The sequence below is a fragment of the Aotus nancymaae genome, unplaced genomic scaffold (assembly GCF_030222135.1).
Source record: "Aotus nancymaae isolate 86718 unplaced genomic scaffold, 86718_ANA_hifiasm-v0.15.2.pri h1tg000040l, whole genome shotgun sequence".
Lineage (NCBI taxonomy): Eukaryota > Metazoa > Chordata > Mammalia > Primates > Aotidae > Aotus > Aotus nancymaae.
In genome coordinates, this window is record NW_026988454.1 from 20,471,162 (window position 1) to 20,489,337 (window position 18,176).

The following is an 18,176-nucleotide window of genomic DNA, read 5'->3' on the forward strand; positions in this document are numbered from 1 at the left end:
TATTTCTAGGCAAAGAGAAGAAAATGTAGAAGATCCTGAGAATAAAAGGATGGCTTTTTATAAAATTTGGTAACTTGCCAACAGGAACTGTACAACACATTCCATTGGCATCAGCTTATGATACCTGATAGGAACAGGAAAAAGATGAGCACTGCCCAGCTTAATGAATAGAGGCTGATTCTGCTCTATGTGGGAGTGGGTAGCATAGTTCTCGATTTAGGCTGAACATTAGAATGTGGAAAGCTATTTCAAGGAAAGAGACCAGGGACTGAGAGAAAAAAAAGAATATGTTTAATTTACTGAATTTCCCATCTTAGGTGACAAAGAAATTGAGAAACTAGAAAATACTGTAAGAAAACAGTGATCCTATTGATCTACTTAACAGTATACCTAAGTCATTTAATGACAAAGGATACATTCTGAGGAATGTATCATGGACAATTTTGTCATTGTATGGACATCAGAGTGTGACTTACACAAATCTAGATGATATACTACATATCTAGGCTATATTGTATAGCCTATTACTCCTAAGTTATAAACCTGTGTAGCATACTACTGTACTGAGTATTGTAGGCAACTGTAATATAATGCGAAGTATTTGTGAATATAAACAGAAAAGGTACAGTAAAATAAGGTATAATATATTGGGACCGTTATAGTATATATAGTCCTATATATACTATTACCACTGATCATGACACTGTTAGGCAGTGGATGACTATAATTATAAATTTTCATTTCTAATTCTATGAAAGGAAAAGCATTACTGCCATCTTGAAGAAATCTGAGCTCATAAATATTAACATTATTTAGGAGTAAAAACTGGAAGAGGTGGAACACAGAGGAAAAAAAATCTTCCCTGAACTGTTGCCTTTGTTGCCAATCAATATTTGTTAAAATGACTAGATAAGAACAGAACATAATTAGTCACTAGTAATTTGAATATTTAGCCAACTCACTTCATTTTGTATTACAATCATAGATTTTTTTTTCTGGTTTCCTTCCAGTTTTTATTTGCTACCATGATTTTCCTATTTTAATTCCTTTGCCATAGGACAAATGTAACAAAAATCAATCAGTAGCAGGGGATTTCCTTAAAAAAAAAACGGTTTCTCAATTATTTATAGAGCTTATTATGTACCAGGCATTGCTTGAAATGTTTTACATATATTATCATCTCAATTAATCACAACTAATATCTGACATTTTATCCATCTATGTCATAAGTGAAGACACTGAAACACAAAGAAGTCAGATAACTGCGCTACAGGTCACACAATGAAGGATGCCATAGCAATTAAACAGATGCTATACCTCTTAGAGTTCATTTAATCTATTGTTGGAATGTAGCGTATCTGTTATATCTCAACAAAGGCTAAAAAGAATGAAGGAACAGAAAACAACATTCTTACATATATTTTTAGCCTGCTACCTTAACTCAAATGAGTTGAACTGAAATGGGAGATGAGATTAAAAAGCAAATGAGTCAGTTGTAATACCCGTGATTATAAACTGGTATACAAAAAAATATACAAGTGTTTCTAAATGTTAGAGTACAGCAGAATTTCCTGTAGGTCTAGTTAAAACACAGACTGGTAGGTCCTGACTCCAGAGTTTCTGATTCTGTAGGTCTAGGGTGGAATCTGAGAATTTGCATTTCAAACAGGTTCTCAGCTAATGCTGTTGGCCAAGAGACCACAATTTGAGAACCTCTGCATTATACTACATAAATTCACTGTCTACATAGCCATAGTAAATAAAAGCAATAGTAAATAAAACCACATACTTCTCCTGGGTAACTAGAACATAAATAAGAGGGTTTCTTTTGGAAGTTAAAGAGATGTGGAATTTTCACAGACATTTTAGTTTCTTTATTGTACTTTTAATGTAACATTTGACACATACAAAAATATATGTAAAATATACAAATGTTTAAGCCATCTAATTTTCATACCTAATTCATATAGTAGCAATCAATGCCTTCAAATACAGCCAACAGTCTTTAATATTAAACTTTATTTATTTTCATAATTGCCAGATACTCTTATGAGATTTAATTCTGACAAATACATGTAACTTTCATAACATATATAGTATAAGTTAAACTTTAAAACTTTTTTTCTTCATTTTATTCTACAATGATCACTAGTGAACAAACACTATTGTTATTGAAGACTGATTTAGAGAAGGTATGAGGTTTAACAGGAAAAATAATTCAAACTTTCCAAGATATGTAGCAAAACTACCAAAGACAAGAACACAAAAAAGTATTTTATCCTAAATTTACCAATTTTACTTCTTTTGTTAAATAAAGAATGCATAAAATTTAAGAATGGGGTAGACCATGTAAAGTAGGCCTTCAAAATTAATGATAAAATAGCCTTCCACGCTATTTGAGGAATTATATACAATAAATATTGGCAATGAAGTAAAATCTTACCCAGATCTAGTCGTTTTGAATTCCACCTTGAGGATAGGTTTGCATGGTTCTGGTTTCTTCCCATCCTTTAACTGTTTTCCTAAAATATATTTTCCTGCATTAAATTCTAAAATTCTAAGTTACTCTACATTCTTACATTGACAGTTTACAAAATTAAAGTGAAATATAATGAAATCTACCATGAAACATTTTAAAGTGATTTTAAAAGAAGCATTTAATACAAAATAAGATTTTTTTTAAATAATCAGGCAAAGTTACCATTTGAAATTCGGTGCTCAAAAGCAAATATAATGAATAACTTAGTATGTACATTTATGTGACAAAATTCTAGCAGGAGAAACAGATAGTTTTTCCATTGTTCTTAATTGCAGATAAGCAAAACAGAATTTCAATTTGCCAAATAAATTCATTTTAAAACAGCAAGATTTGAGAAAAATAAATCTAAATCACATTTTCACCCCAGTGTGAAAAGCTGCAATGTTAAACCCTATATTTATTCTCCTTAAGTAAATCCATCCACTGTAATACTAAAAAGACTGCTAAAAGACACCAACTTCTATAAAATGTGGCAGAGAGTCTTTATGTCAAAGAAATTTAATTATTTTTTAAAATGCTGATTTCAGTTATCTATTTCTACGTGTTTACTGCAGGAACTACAAAAAACTAAAAAATAAAGAAAACAAAGCATTTATATACCATATTTTAGAGATTAATCACTGTCCACATTGTATTTCTTCTGGCAAATCACCTAACTTGGGAATGGTCTGAGGGATCCCTGACACTCATCCCTAACCCACATCTCTTATCCTCTTTCACAGCTTTATTTTTTCTCCATAGTACTTGTCACATTCTAGCATCCTTTATATTTAACTTCTTTGTTTATTATTTGCCTAAGTGGCAGGTATGTAAATTCTAGGAAGGCAAACTTTTTTTTTTTTTTCTTTTTTGAGACAAGGTCTCACTCCTGTAGCCCAGGTTGGAGTACAGTGGCATGATCATGGCTCAGTGCATCCTCAACCTCCTGGGCTTAAGTGAGCCTCCCATCTCAGCCTCTCAAGTAATTAACTGGACAACAGGTACCTACCACCATGTCTGGATATATATTTTTAAAGTTTTTTTAGAGATGGGGCTTTACCATGTTACTCAGGGTGGTATCAAACTCCTGGGCTCAAGGGAGCTGCTCACCTTAGTCTCCTGAAGTGCTGAGATTACAGGCATGAGCCACCGCACCCAGCCAGGAAAGCGAACATTTTAGCATATTTGTTTTCTGTTGTGGTATCCCTGGTGACAAACATTGTTTGGCATATAGTACATCTGGGTAAAGCTTTATTCAAGAGAGGTTGTGCCAATTTATAGTTCCATCAGCAGCATAAAACAGTATTTTGCCATACCCTTTCCCTAGCAATATTTTTTTTCTTTCACTGATTGTTAAATAAAAAAGGTAACTTATTTTAATCTGATCTGCTTTGATCCCTAATGGTCATGTATCCTTCTTCTTTTAAAAAATAGCTTGCTGTCTTTTATCAATGCTTCTATGTAATTTTCCTTGTTTTAGAAAATAAATTTTATATTCCAAACTTATTAACATTTTGTCAATCATGTATATTGCAAATATCTTCCCTAATGAATTCATACAAATTAAAAAATTGTACAGAACTACACATCTAAATAATCAAGTCTATCAGCCTTAATGTGTCCCAAGTTAAAAAAATATAAAATCCTCAAATATCAAGTCTTTCAAAATTAATTTATAAATTTAATGTAATTAGAATCTCAATAGCTTTTCTTAAATTTGGACAAAGTGACCTTAAAGTTCACATGGTAGCCTAAATACCTATGAACAGCTAAGGAAACTAACAAAAAGATTGACTTCCAAGATGATAGAGTAAATATTATAGGTAGGAGACAGGTATGAGTGGGGCAGGAGAGGGCTCTAGAAATGTCAGGTGATGGTTCAACAATTATCACATTGCCTCACTAAAAGTGATAAATTGGCAGCCAGCGCCAGAGAGAATCCATTTCCTGACAGTCCAACCTGTTGCACTGAAGAGTTAACTGAATGCAAGTGCCAGGGAGATGCAACTTCCCAGGGCTGTGCAGTATGACAAAATGGTGGAGTATGACCTTTGGGAGGCACTCCACTGGAAAAAGGAGGAAAGCCTCAGATGGACATGTGTATGAATTCCTAAACACACTGCACATGTTCACCTCCCAAGAATAAGGAGGGCACTGCACATATGGGCAGCCCCTCGCCAAGGAATAATCATGGGAAAGGGACAAGCTTCTGAAGTCCTAGGATCAGAGTTAAACACTGCACTTGTTCTCCAAGTTGCCCAGCTGGATCTCTTCCAGGTGTTTCTTTCCTGTTGTAAAGTCTTTTTAATAAACTTCCACTCCTGCTCTGAAACTTGCCTTGGTCTCTTTTTCTGCTTTATGCCCCTCAGTCAAATTCTTTCTTCTGAGGAGGCAAGAATTAAGATTATTGTAGATCCATACAGATACACTGCTGGTAACTCAGATACATGCCAACAGTAACAGGAGGACCCTGGTGAATTTACTCTCCAACAAAAACGAAAATACTAGTAAAACAACTAAAGTTAACCATTTTAGAACTCTGGAGAACGACCAAGCCACTAACAAGATGAAAAATCATCTACCCATTAGGAACTACTGAACTTCAGTAACATGAGGGGTCGGGGGACAGAGAACTGTGATGCTTTTAAGGAAGATCTACTTCTATCCCCTGGCTACCCAGCTCAGTGGTAGGCTAGCATGAAAATGCAGTAGTATCAGGCAACAGAGAAGACTGAAACACTCTGTTAAAACCACTTTTGCTACAGTACAATCAACATTTTGTGCAAACTTGCAGCTCCTTAGAAAACTCTATTCCCAAAGTGCTGTGGCTATTTCACTTGACACAGACCTCAAATATGGGGGACAAAAATCCTTACCCTCAGGGCCTTCCAGAATAACAACAATCTGCTGGAAGTATTACTCCTACCGAAGGCATTCCAGAATAAGAGTAATCTGCTGGAAGTATTCCTGCTACCTAAGACTGTAGTTTCAGTTGAGGCAAACAGAACTCAGGCAGAAATTTAAAAGAAAATATCAGAGAACTAGACACATTCATGGGGGTCTAAAAGGCTGTGCATGCTCAGGAAAGAGTGAGGAAAGAAGAAGGCCTTAGTCGCTTTCTGGACAACTTTGAGATCCTGAGCAACAGAAAGTTAAAAAAAAAAGTAAAATGAGTTATAACACCTATTACTGGCAAGGGTATTAGAAAAGAGATACTCATACATGGCTGATAGAAATCTGAAGGATATAGCTTTTTTGAAAAATGGTTTGAGAACATTTATAAGAAGTAATAAAATTTCAATAATTAAGGATAGAAACTGTACTATGAAGCATTGATTTCATAGAAACAAAAGGACCAATTTCTATGGCATATGTACAAAGATGATAACTGCAGCATAATTTGCAATGTTTAAGAAATGAAAACAAAGGAAACGCCCATTAATTTGGAATAGCTGAATAAGCTGTGATACAAAAAAAAAAAAAAAATGGCTCTTACAAAGCCATTAAGATAAATGAATTAGAGCTATGCACAATATTTGGAGGAATTTTCCTAAAGTACAGTGATTAAGATGCAAAAGAGTTACAAACAATCCAGTCCCACTCTTTAAAAGTTATTTTAAAATGTACGATTATTATTGAATACAGTCACCCTATTGTAAGTCAAAGGATAAATGTTTGAGGGCATTAAAACCCCATTCTCCATGATGTGCTTATTTCACATTGTATGCTTGCTTGGATCAAAGTATCTCATGTACCTCATAATGTATCTCATGTACCTATTATGCACTCAAAAATAAAAAAAAATTAAAGATGCAAAAAGACTAATATAATCCTAAATTTTGTAAAACAATGATCAGAAAAATAATCTCACGTCATTTGTGTGGATATGTGTTAATAGATATGATTTTAGAAATATCTGTATTTTTGGAAGAATATCTAAGATTTTTGACATAGCTTACCTGGTGGGATAAGAAAGGAGATTGGGCTGCTAACACGGGAAAAGGCTGAGGGAGAAGAAACTGATATGACAGGATCCCATTTATGTATAATAGTATACATATGCGCATGAAAAAAATGATCAGTCTTTTTGGTCACTCTCCTCTTTGGTTTTATGCTTGGAAAGTTCTTACCCATATCAAAATTACATAAATATGTCTTTTCTTATAATTTTTAGATTCATTTATTATATTAATCATTTTTCTGATGTGTATTTTGGTACAGGAAAGACATTTTCCTCTTAATTATTAATAAGCTATCAATCATCTGAGTGCAAGTTTAATAGCGCTACTGAGCTATAACTGCTAGACAACAAAGTACACATATGTAAAGTATACAATCAGATGAGTTTTGACAGAAATACTTACTTGCCAACTCTTTCTATTGAACCATCAATCTCTCCTCACTAATATAAAATATCACCTATAATAAATTTTTGTAAATATGTATCTGTACACTGGTAATGGAACACTTAATCCTATCTTAATTTAAGATCCTAGAGAATCATCCCTTTCCCCTCCTTGTGAAGAAATGATAGTACATGGAATCTTGAATCTCTGACAGCCCAATTTACAAGAACCAAGAAGTGACAGAAGTGACCAAAAAACTGGAAAGAATTGCCAGGGGAAAGGAAAGGACTGCTGAAGTGGAAAAGAGAACTGAAAGGAAAGTGTATGGAAAAAAAGGAGGCTTTCTGAAAAGTAGTCCCTTGTGTCACACACAGAATAAATTAAGAACTTCAACCTCTATTCCAATCTATATAGAGATGTATATGACCTTTCAGTAAAAAATGTAAATGTTTGCTCTGAAGAAGGTCAGCTGGCTTTTATCTTTTTGTCATGCAGAGTTCTAGCGGGAGAGTCAGGCTGATAGAATTTAGGATTATAGACTCAAATTTTACATTTAGCTTCAAACATGATTTTGTTTTATGAAGTGAAACAATTATTCAGAAATAACTCCTTTAACTTATTTCAATATTCAACACCAATCTTTCAGAGGCTGGAACAAATTTTAAAAGGCATTAGATGGTATTTGCTAAACCATTCCAAGTCTGAGCTTCTGTATCTTGCAAAAAACCTGGCTAGATACAAAATTCGTAACTTTCTTCTTGCTCAGTAGTCGTCTGATACTGCTCTACTGTGTTCTAACATTCAGACTTATGAGTCTAAGCCAGTCTGATTTTTATTCCTTTATAAGTTAACTTTTATTTCTGCTCCTCTGAGAGGATGGTAATAGAATAGTTGCATTATCTCTGTAGATGAAAAATGTTGCAGTGTTTAGAGTGATCATCCTGTATTAATTTTGCTGGTAAAAAACAACAAAACCTTGGTCTGCATATTCTGATATCTTTGCAACTAAGATGTTTTAAATAATGTCTCTGATTACTGCTTATGGTATAGACAGATATTTATTCCTCTATAATTCTAGGCTAACCATTTTCTAAATCAAAGAATAATAAGGCACTATCCATGATTTTACAAGGCACATACAAATGGAAAGACATTTATAGGATTTCACCACTAGGTGTCATTTTATTTCTTAAATGCTATGCCACCAGAGGAACAAATATAAGTGCTTGTTCTTTTAACTATCCAGGAACTACCTTGACCAGTTAGTTAACAGATCTGATTAATTATAAAACCTGGCTTAGTAACTCACATAAACTTCCATCCCACATCTGATTTCTTCTTGTTTCTTACTATGACCTATTTCCCGACCCCTCAAACCACCAAGTCACAAATAATTGGTTTATTCCTATTGATTCTAATTCCAGAATTTCATTCATACATGTCCATTTCTTCCCATTTCCTCTAATGATATGTGCATTATTTGTTTATTAATGCAATAGCTTCCTAATTAGCCACCCTCTTCTGGCTCCAGCCCTCCTGATGTACTATCATTAAAGTGATATTTTTAAGAGGTAAACTTAATGCTTCGCACTATAAACTCAATTATACTAGGTGTCCATTATGAAGTTCAAACATTTTATTATACTTTGATATATAATCTTGCCTCTGTACATGGTTCTGTTTTCATTTCCTGTTACTTGCCCAAAGGCATTTTAAACTCTGGTCATATTAAACTATTAGCAGTTTTCCAAGAACATCCCCCTTTTGATTACGTCTTAGTGCCTTCTAAGATAACTTTGCCCTGCTCTTCGCTATCTTATCCACCACTACTATCCTTTAAGACCAAGATCATATACCCTGAATTTGATAAATATTCCAACACCTTTTACCCAAATCCAGTCACCACTTATTTGTTTCTACAACATGGTATACATGTCTTTATCAGCACTTATCACAATGTGTTATATTTATCAGTTTATAGACCATTTTCATTGATCTGATGAGCTCTTCAGGGCAGTATATTTTCAGTATTTAACCTCTGATACATAGGAGGTGCTCAATAAAAGTTTATTCAATGAATCAAGATTTATTAAAAACGAATGAATATCACTGACAAAACAGTTGCTTTCTAAAGTTTTAATTTTGCCAGTTAGAATGCAGAATATATTTTGTAAGTGCTACACTTGTTACACTGCAGTTATGTTCTCAGTCTAGCGTAGCTATCCAGTAGAGTAGCATTGAGTCTACCGTGCACTTAAAATGCATGGACTAAGGGGAACTTAAAATGTGACTAGTCCAAGTTAAGACGTGCTAAGTACACACTAGATTTCAAAGATTTAGTATGAAAAAAGAATAAAATACCTCAATTTTATACATGATTATAATTTGATTCCATGATGAACTAATATTTTGCATATTTGGGGTTAAATAAAATGTTACTAAAATTAGTTTTAACTCTTTCTTATTACTGTTTTTAATATAGTTACCAGTAAATTTAGAATTACACATGGAGCTCACATTACCTTTCTACTGGACAGTGATGTTCTAAAAAATAAAAAGACAAACTGAAGAATCACATTGCTAATATTAATAATGCTAGTCTAAAATGGGGGGTTGTTCCCTCCTTAATGAGTGTACAGAGTTTATTTACAGCTGGACTTGGACCCCTGAATATGTTCTTTTTTTTTTTTTTTAATTTGGGCCAAGAAAAGGACAATGGGATTTATGATGTGTTGTTTAAGGCCCAAAACTCCCCTGGTAACCACCAGTGTATAGTTTTACTGATGGTTGTCAACTGGTCTAGCTGATTATTAGCAAGACTGGCTTGATCATTACAAAGCCCTCCCTGAGAGTTTCTCTGGAGCTCTATCAGAAGTCAAATCTTGGTGACTGGAGGCTGACTCAGCACAATCCTCTCGTGTAAGTAAGTGCTCACTGGGAGCTTGCATTTGGGATGGATGTTTCAGAGTGCCTGCCTGCATTCTTTTTCTCCTGCTGTATCATTATGCATTGCCTTTAAATGAAGGTCTTATTTGAGTCTGCTCTGTGGAGTCTAGTAAGTCTTTTCAAATACATAAACTGGGGAAAGCTTTGTGATGAATTATATAAGGAACTGAGGTATGGTTTTATTATTTATTGTATGTTTTATGCTTCAAGTGAACCTTAAAAGCAGACTAATAGAATTCTTTGCACGTCTTGTCCTTAACATATTAAACTGGCCGGGCGCAGTGGCTCACACCTGTAATCCCAGCACTTTGGGAGGCCGAGGCGGGTGGATCACGAGGTCAAGAGATAGAGACCATCCTGGTCAACACGGTGAAAACCCATCTCTACTAAAAATACAAAAAATTAGCTGGGCATGGTGGTGCGTCCCTGTAATCCCAGCTACTCAGGAGGCTGAGGCAGGAGAATTGCCTGAACCCAGGAGGCTGAGGTTGCGGTGAGCCAAGATCGCGCCATTGCACTCCAGCCTGGGTAACAAGAGCGAAACTCCGTCTCCAAAAAAAAAAAAAACTATATTAAACTGATGTTCTTAGGTGAACTTGAATTTTATTTTTCCTTCAGTGACCCTAAACAGAATAAAAGTTCCCAATCTTGGTTTACTTCTTGCTAAGTGGATTGATTGCACTGATCAATAAGCTTCAAATTTAAAATGTCATTTCCTTAAATTACCTCCTAGCCCAGGAGGAAGAAGTATGTGAAAAGTTTAACCTAACCAATTGTTGCCTAAAGATCAATGACAATGCAAAGGTCATTGAAACGATAACTGCAAAAATCCAGAAATTGGCTCATGTCCCAGTCCAGACCTAGAAAGGATGGTCTCCAGACTCCCTGTTTAAGGGCTAGTTTTCATCTAGGATTTAAAACCTTAGTAGGAGTAGTTCTAGTCATACTATAAACCTGTCTTACACTCTCCTGTCTCTTACCTCTCCTTGTTAGAAATATTCAATCAACCATAGAAGCTGTAATAACCAGGCAAACTACCACTCAACTAATGGCTTTAACCAAATATCAACCCCTGCCAAATGAAAAACTAAATAATGGTGGTGGTTTCTATTAAATTTCATTTACACAAAAGAATCAAAGAAGGGAATAATGTGGGAAAGGGGAGAAGAAATTAATTTTTTCTTCCTTTCTATAAGTTAACTTCCCTGAGTCCTTCCCAGTTACAGCAAAGGTCATGAAAAAGGCCTAAGCAGGCTGGACTCCGGCCATCTAGCCACTGTAGCAAAAGGCAACAGATGAAGCCTGTGCTAGAATCCTTGAGCTCTACAGATAGCAAGCATCTGTGCTACACAGCAAAAGACATACGTAAGCCTAAGTTACATGCCTGTCATTGCTTAACAAATTGTTTTTGCTCTATACCTGCAAACTTGTTTTTGCGTCACTGTGGACTTCATGTATAAAAAGTCAAGCCCTGTCTTTGTTAGGCGCTCAGCCTTGGGATGCTCATCCACTGAGCCAGTGGCCACCTTAATAAAATCCTCCTGTTTCAAAAAAAAAAAAAGTCTATGGGTTTTGATTGTCTAGCACAAGCTTGTCCAGCCCATGGCCCACAGGCCACATGTAGCCCAGAACAGCTTTGAATTGTGGCCCAACACAAATTAGTAAATTTTCTTAAAATATTATGAGATTCTTTTTCTTTTTCTTTCCCTTTTTTTTTTTTTTTTGAGACGGAGTTTCGCTCTTGTTACCCAGGCTGGAGTGCAATGGCGCGATCTCGGCTCACCGCAACCTCTGCCTCCTGGGTTCAGGCAATTCTGCCTCAGCCTCCTGAGTAGCTGGGATTACAGACACGCGCCACAGTGCCCAGCTAATTTTTTGTATTTTCAGTAGAGACAGGGTTTCACCATGTTGACCAGGATGGTCTCGATCTCTTGACCTCGTGATCCACCCGCCTCGGCCTCCCAAAGTGCTAGGATTACAGGCGTGAGCCACCGCGCCCGGCCCTTTTTTTTTTTTTTTTTTTTTTTTAGCTCATCAGCTATCATTATTGTAAGTGTATTTTATGCATGGCCCTAGATAATTATTCTTCCAGCGTGACCCAGAGAAGGCAAAAGATTGGTCACCCCTGGTCTAGCATCTCCATTTCCTTAGGAAACCATCTGATTCTGGTAAAGCTGACAAGCACGGAAAATCTTACTCTGCAACACATCACCCTCATCCCCATGCTACAGGGGAGGTCCTGTGAAGCCCTAACCCAGCAAATTACAAAACCAAGAAGAGTGCTTCAGGGTAAGAATGTGAGCCATGCCAATACTACTAAAGTTATTCCCTCCTAAATAATGAAACCCTATCTGCCATGGTAGAGAAACAAGCAAAAAGAGAAACAGCTTACTCCTAGATATGCCATAGAGAAATACAGAATTTATGGCCTACTGAAAGGAAATAACTGCAGAGTCATTATATGGAGCCAAATCCTCCTTAATTTTCATATATTCACTAAACTTCATAGCTTAAAAATCCTGTTCAACTTTGTCATTTTACAAATAATAAAACTTAAGTCTCAGAGAAAAGAAATTATCTCCACAAGGCATTTCACACATAGCAAACTTGGAAATAAATTCCAGGTTGTCTCATTGCCAGGGAAATGTTTGAGATTCATAAAAATGAGAGGACTTATGACATTTTTCTTGTTTTTGGTAGTCAAAAATAACCTGTTGAGTCTTAAAGTGAAGAAAAATGCTCATCTTTAATTCAGTATCTTTAAAACTTCTTTCACTATACATACTTTTTCCACCAAACAGCTCATCAATATAAGAAAAACTGGTCTTTGTGGAATATATTTTGGGGGTTCACTAATCTAGTCTACCAAATATATTTTTGTGTGTGTGGAATATATTTTGGGGGTTTACTAATATATTCTACCAAAATGTTATTTATTTGGTAGAATAACAATTTCCATACCTATATTTACTAGAATCATATATGAATAGCACATTATAATTTCCAGGTAATTACAGTTACATTTTGATTGTCTGATTCACAGCTAAGAAAAGTGCCTATCACATAGTAGAACCAATAAATATTTGTAGAATGAGTAAATATAATCCTCACAACAGCTGCATGAGACTAGGTTAAGATTAGGTTAAGTTTCATTGTTATTTTTATTTACAGATGAGAATATTAAGGCTCAGAAATGTTAAATGACTTCCTAAAGGTCACAGAGCCAGAAACTATGGAATTTGTGCTTAACTACAACTCTCCTGGCTTCGAAATCCCATGTTATATAAATGTAACATTACATCTTCTGAACAGATTCTTCAAGGATATCTTAGCCTATTTTTAACACTAAACACACTAACACTAAAAACCATAGTAAAGTACTGGTAGGAGTCTTAAACTATAATCTGTTCCCAGCAATCAAGGTAATACTGTAAATGTTTTTTAAGACTAAGATACTTGAACAACCATGAGATGAACTTAAACAAGAAAAAATGAAAAAGTACTCAATTGTAAAAGGCTAGTATATTTAAACTGATTTACCATAACTGTTTGGTTAGAAATTAAGAGCAAGAAACCATAACAGACAATAATAATGAGAAAATAGAACAAAATTATCGAAACAGTTAATAATGAAAATGATATACCACAAATATGATCTCTATGGAATAAACAATACCTTGTTAAGGTATGCAAAATACAATTCTGTACTTTAATGTATAAAAATGTACTCAGCTGGCTGGGCACGGTGGTTCACGCCTGTAATCCCAGCACTTTGGGAGGCGAGGCAGGTGGATCACCTGAGGTCAGGAGTTTGAGACCAGTCTGGCTAACATGGTGAAACCCCATCTCTACTAAATATACAAAAAATTAGCCGGGTGTGGTGGCAGGCACCTGTAATCCCAGCTGCTTGGGAGACTGGGGCAGGAGAGTCACTTGAACCCGGGAGGCAGAGGTTGCAGTGAGCCAAGATCACGTCACTGCACTCCAGCCTGGGTGACAAGAATGAGACTTCATCTCAAAAAAAAAAAAAAAAAGGTACTTAGCTTTGCCATGAGTTCAGTTGTAGAGTCAATGTAAATTTAGCTTTGGTAGGTTACCTGTCACCTGCTAGTTTTTACTGCCAAAAAGAAATCTGGAAACCTTATTATCCTTGAATGGAATTCAGATTTTCTAAATATAATTTATATAAAAGAAATATGCCTAACTTTATATAAAATAAAATTCTGACCATCTACTATTAGGCTACTACACTGTACACAAATTCCATCCTAATTTTTTACACCAGCCACAGAAAAAAAACACTTTATTTACATTTCATTTGGATTCTAATTTTGAGAAAACATTAAGTCACATATTGTCCTACTTGCTTAGAAATAATTTTAGCTAGTGACCCTTTTTCGCGAAGACAATATAAACACTGTAGAAACTATTTATACCACTTCCTAAAGTCTGCTCTCAATGACCTAAATTTTTAATATAAAAAAAGATTAAGACCATATAGACAATCATTATTTGGCAACCATCATAGTAATAGTTAATTCAACTAAGAAACATCAACAGATGCTGAAACTAGAGGGGAAAAGTTTGATGAAGTATAATACGTTCAGAGAATCTCAGAGAACCTCTTTCAAATCAAAATATTTAACAATCATAAATACAAATTAAATGTATTTATTAATTTCAAAGGTAAAAAGAAAAACTTTTAAATAATGACAGAACTAGCAGAGGACAGAACTTTAATCAAAGGATCAAGATATGAGATATTAACAATATGGGACAAATCAAAAACAAGTTTCACTTGAGAGAATGCCAAAAGAACACCCCAATCCTTTTGGGATACTCCTGCCAAAAACACGCAACCTAAATCTCATCATGAAGAAACATGAGACAAAACCAAACAGAGGCACGTTCAATAAAATAACTGACCTATAGTCTTTGTAATTTATCAGATACGAAAGTCAAAAGGTTCAGGAACTGTTCCAGTATCAAGAAGAAACATGACAACCAAATCTAATCCACATAAAACTCTTTTGAATAAAGGCAAAACTTGGTTATATAGAAAAATGTCCTTATTAGTAAAGAAAAAAAAAAGACCATGGAATATTTGGGAGTGAATCAGCACCGTATTGACACTTATTCTCAAATAAATCAAAAGGAAAATAAGATCCTTTGTACAATTCTTATAAAACAAAATAAAAACATAAACTTCAAGCTGCAAAACTAGCATTATATATTTCTATCATCTTTGTCATGAGTTTCATTTTCTTCTGGGTTTGAAAGATTTTTGAACTAATCATGCCTTTTTGGTACTTTTCGTTTTTCTGGATTTGTAGGTTCCAGTGGGGTTGGGAGATTCTAAGATTCATGAAAATTTTTAAGAGTGTCATCGAGATGAGGAACCCAGACACTAATGGAAGGAAGGAATAAAATACATTAAGAAAAACTGGAACCTACTATCATAAGAAATATCCTCTAGATGCACTCATTAACAGATGTGCAGGGAATTTAAAGTAAATGCTTTCCCAGAAGATGACTGCTGTCAGAAAGCAGTGGTAAAGTATTTCACAATACGTAGTTTCAAGAACTGTTATTTTTCCCAGAAAACAAACAAGCCTAAAATCCCATATGCCACAGATAGATAAAACTTGTTTTTAATTTTACTGTTTCTTTCATTTCTATATTGTAATAAGTCAAAATATATCAACTTTTTTAAAGAGTAGGTATTCATATTTTAAGCAAGCAATGAAATATTAGCAATAGCTACAAGGACACTCTTGAGTATACTATCAATTTATAGAACAGTTCCTTTAATATGAGTTACCTAAACTCACCAGGAAGGATTCTCTTGGGGTGAGGGTGGAGAATGCAGATTAATAAAGAAATATAAATTCTAAAACAAAAAGGTGGCCCTCATAATCTGTTTTTAATAAATATTCTAATAACAACTTCTTATAAGCTTTGTAAGTACTACTTATGCAGAAAATAGTTAACACAGCAGGCCTGTGACAGCTATTCCTACAAAGATCTGCTTACAAGGTTGGCCCTTGGCTGATGTCTAGGAACTTGGCTTTCAAGAAAACTCTCATTATACCTAATTGGTTTGTACAAAGAATATAGTTTATGCTGAACCCCTGCCTTCTTTCTGGGAGTCTAGAATTTTGGTACTTGCTAAAGCAGAGGATGCCTACATGACTGACCCCCAAAAAAACCCTGGACTCCAAGGCTTAGGTGAACTTCTCTAGTAGATAATATTTCACACGTGGTAACAACACCTTGCTAGTGGAATTAAGCATATCCTGTGTGACTCCATAAGGAAATAACTATAAGAAGCTTGAGCCTGGTTTCCTCCAGACTTCATGTGCCTTTTCCATTTGCAGAATCTGCTTTATGCCTTTTTGCTGTAATAAACCACAGCAGTGAATATGTCTATATGCTGAGTCCTGTGAGTCTTCCTAGTAAATCATTAAACCCGGGGTAATTCTGAGAATTCCTGACACAATATTTTAAGATATAAAATTACCTTCTACAGAGTTCCAAGTATTTAAAGTACACTGTTATTTATATATTAACAATCTGCAACTGATAGCTCTGAGATGGAAAAGCTTAACGTAAATCCAGCATCATTCTCATTCACCAAACTGTTTTTTGGACAATTGAGAAATGATATTGAGAAAATAATGTAACATTTTCTCAAATTTCAAATTTGCAATTTCAACTGTAAATATACCTAATTTGAAATTTTATTACCTGGTCATTAGATACTATTTCTGTAAGTATAAATATTTTTAATTCCCTAAAAATGAAAGGAAATCCATCCTTACCCTCAAAACCAAACAAATCCAATGCAAACTCAAACAAAACAGTTTACTGTGCATTACAATTACGTGGTATTTAAAATTGATGCATTCTTACCATGTGGAGTGATTGTCTGTACAGGTTTAGTAGGGGACCTTACATTCCATATAGTCAAGGTGCCATCTGAATGACTGCAAATAAATTGTTTTCCTTCATGATGCCAAGCAACAGAGTGGATCGCCTATAGAAGGATGAAAAATACCATTTAAAAATCTATTCAAATAGCAAACTATTTGCAAATGATCTCATAATCTATTAATTTTCATTTTCCTAAGGTTAATATATGAACTTTACATTTCCATAATAATTTGGCCCTCTTGAAATACAAATGAGATTTTATTTCTTCATATTAACACTGTTTTAATTCTTTGTACTTATTTCTTTCCTTAATCCAGCATAAAGAAGGCATAATAGTGACATCTACTGACAAGTTCAGTAAAACAAAATGTTTTCTTACTTTTTAGAATAAACAATACCTAAATATAAATTACCAAGTTATTACAACCAATGTCCCAATGGAAAAAGTAGTTGCATTGACAAGATTAGAATAAAATGTGTTAATTAACCACAATCTTAAGAGGCAAAATGTAAATTTGGATTTATGATAAATAAAAATGCTTCAGGTTGAGCTACAAGACATGTTCCCCATCTCTCACAGTAATTACTGAGGACATTTTTAATCTGAGGGAACCCTCTTTTGTTCAGAAATTTATTTTATACTTCTGGGTTACTTAAAAACTATCTGGAAAATATTTTTATATCACCAAAGTATGATATCCCTCATTTTTTGCCCTAATATTATTTAAATTTTGGTATGTAAAAAAAAATTTTATAAATCGCTCTCCCATGTGTCCTTTGAATTATTTCTTTTCAACTCAAGTTGATACAATTTTAGTTCTTAACGGTCAACTAACTTAAGCTACCCTACTGGAATGCAATAATTGCAGAGTGTAGCACAAAAACCATGTAACTGAAACTCAAAACTTCTGTTACATATAAAGCCAACATTTTCTATCATGTCATTCATTTTTTGGTTTCTTTCTGCACTTACAAATTTAAGCTAACTATTATCAAATATCTTGTTATAAATCAGACGGATACAGATAATCAGCTATACTTCTAAATGCCAATATTTAACACAATGTTTTTTATTCAAAGTACAGATGCTCTTCAATTTATGATGAAGTTATACCCTGATAAAACCATAAGTCAAAAATATTATAAGTCAAAAATGCATTTAATGCTACCAACACAGCAGATGATTCCTTACTTACAATGGTTCAATATAATACTTTTTAGTTTTAAGATGGTATACAAGCAACATACATTCAGTAGAAACCATAATCTCACTCTAATTCCTAAGAAGCTCCTTGACTGAGGAAGGGGTTATGTCTTGGTAAATCAAATGTAAAGTAAAAAAATCATAAATCAAAATATTGTAAGTCAGGGACCATCTGCATCTCTTACAAAATTCGAATTAAAATCTTAAAATAACAATAAACTGATACATG

General features: G+C 34.4%; 1 protein-coding gene across 4 annotated transcripts in view; it reads right to left on the reverse strand.

Annotated features, from left to right (window-relative positions):
* STXBP5 (syntaxin binding protein 5) overlaps positions 1-18,176 on the reverse strand; it is a 185,752-nt gene that overhangs the window by 90,463 nt on the left and 77,113 nt on the right. For all 4 annotated transcript variants that reach the window (XR_010336586.1, XM_012452638.3, XM_012452632.3 and 1 more), the window contains exons 8-9: positions 16,723-16,846; positions 2,444-2,522 (exon numbers count right to left, since the gene is read on the reverse strand). Coding sequence is in view for 3 of the 4 variants with exons in the window: in XM_012452638.3 (XP_012308061.1) it covers positions 2,444-2,522; positions 16,723-16,846 (203 nt within the window). In the remaining variant the exon portion in view is untranslated. The remainder of the gene's footprint in view (positions 1-2,443; positions 2,523-16,722; positions 16,847-18,176) is intronic.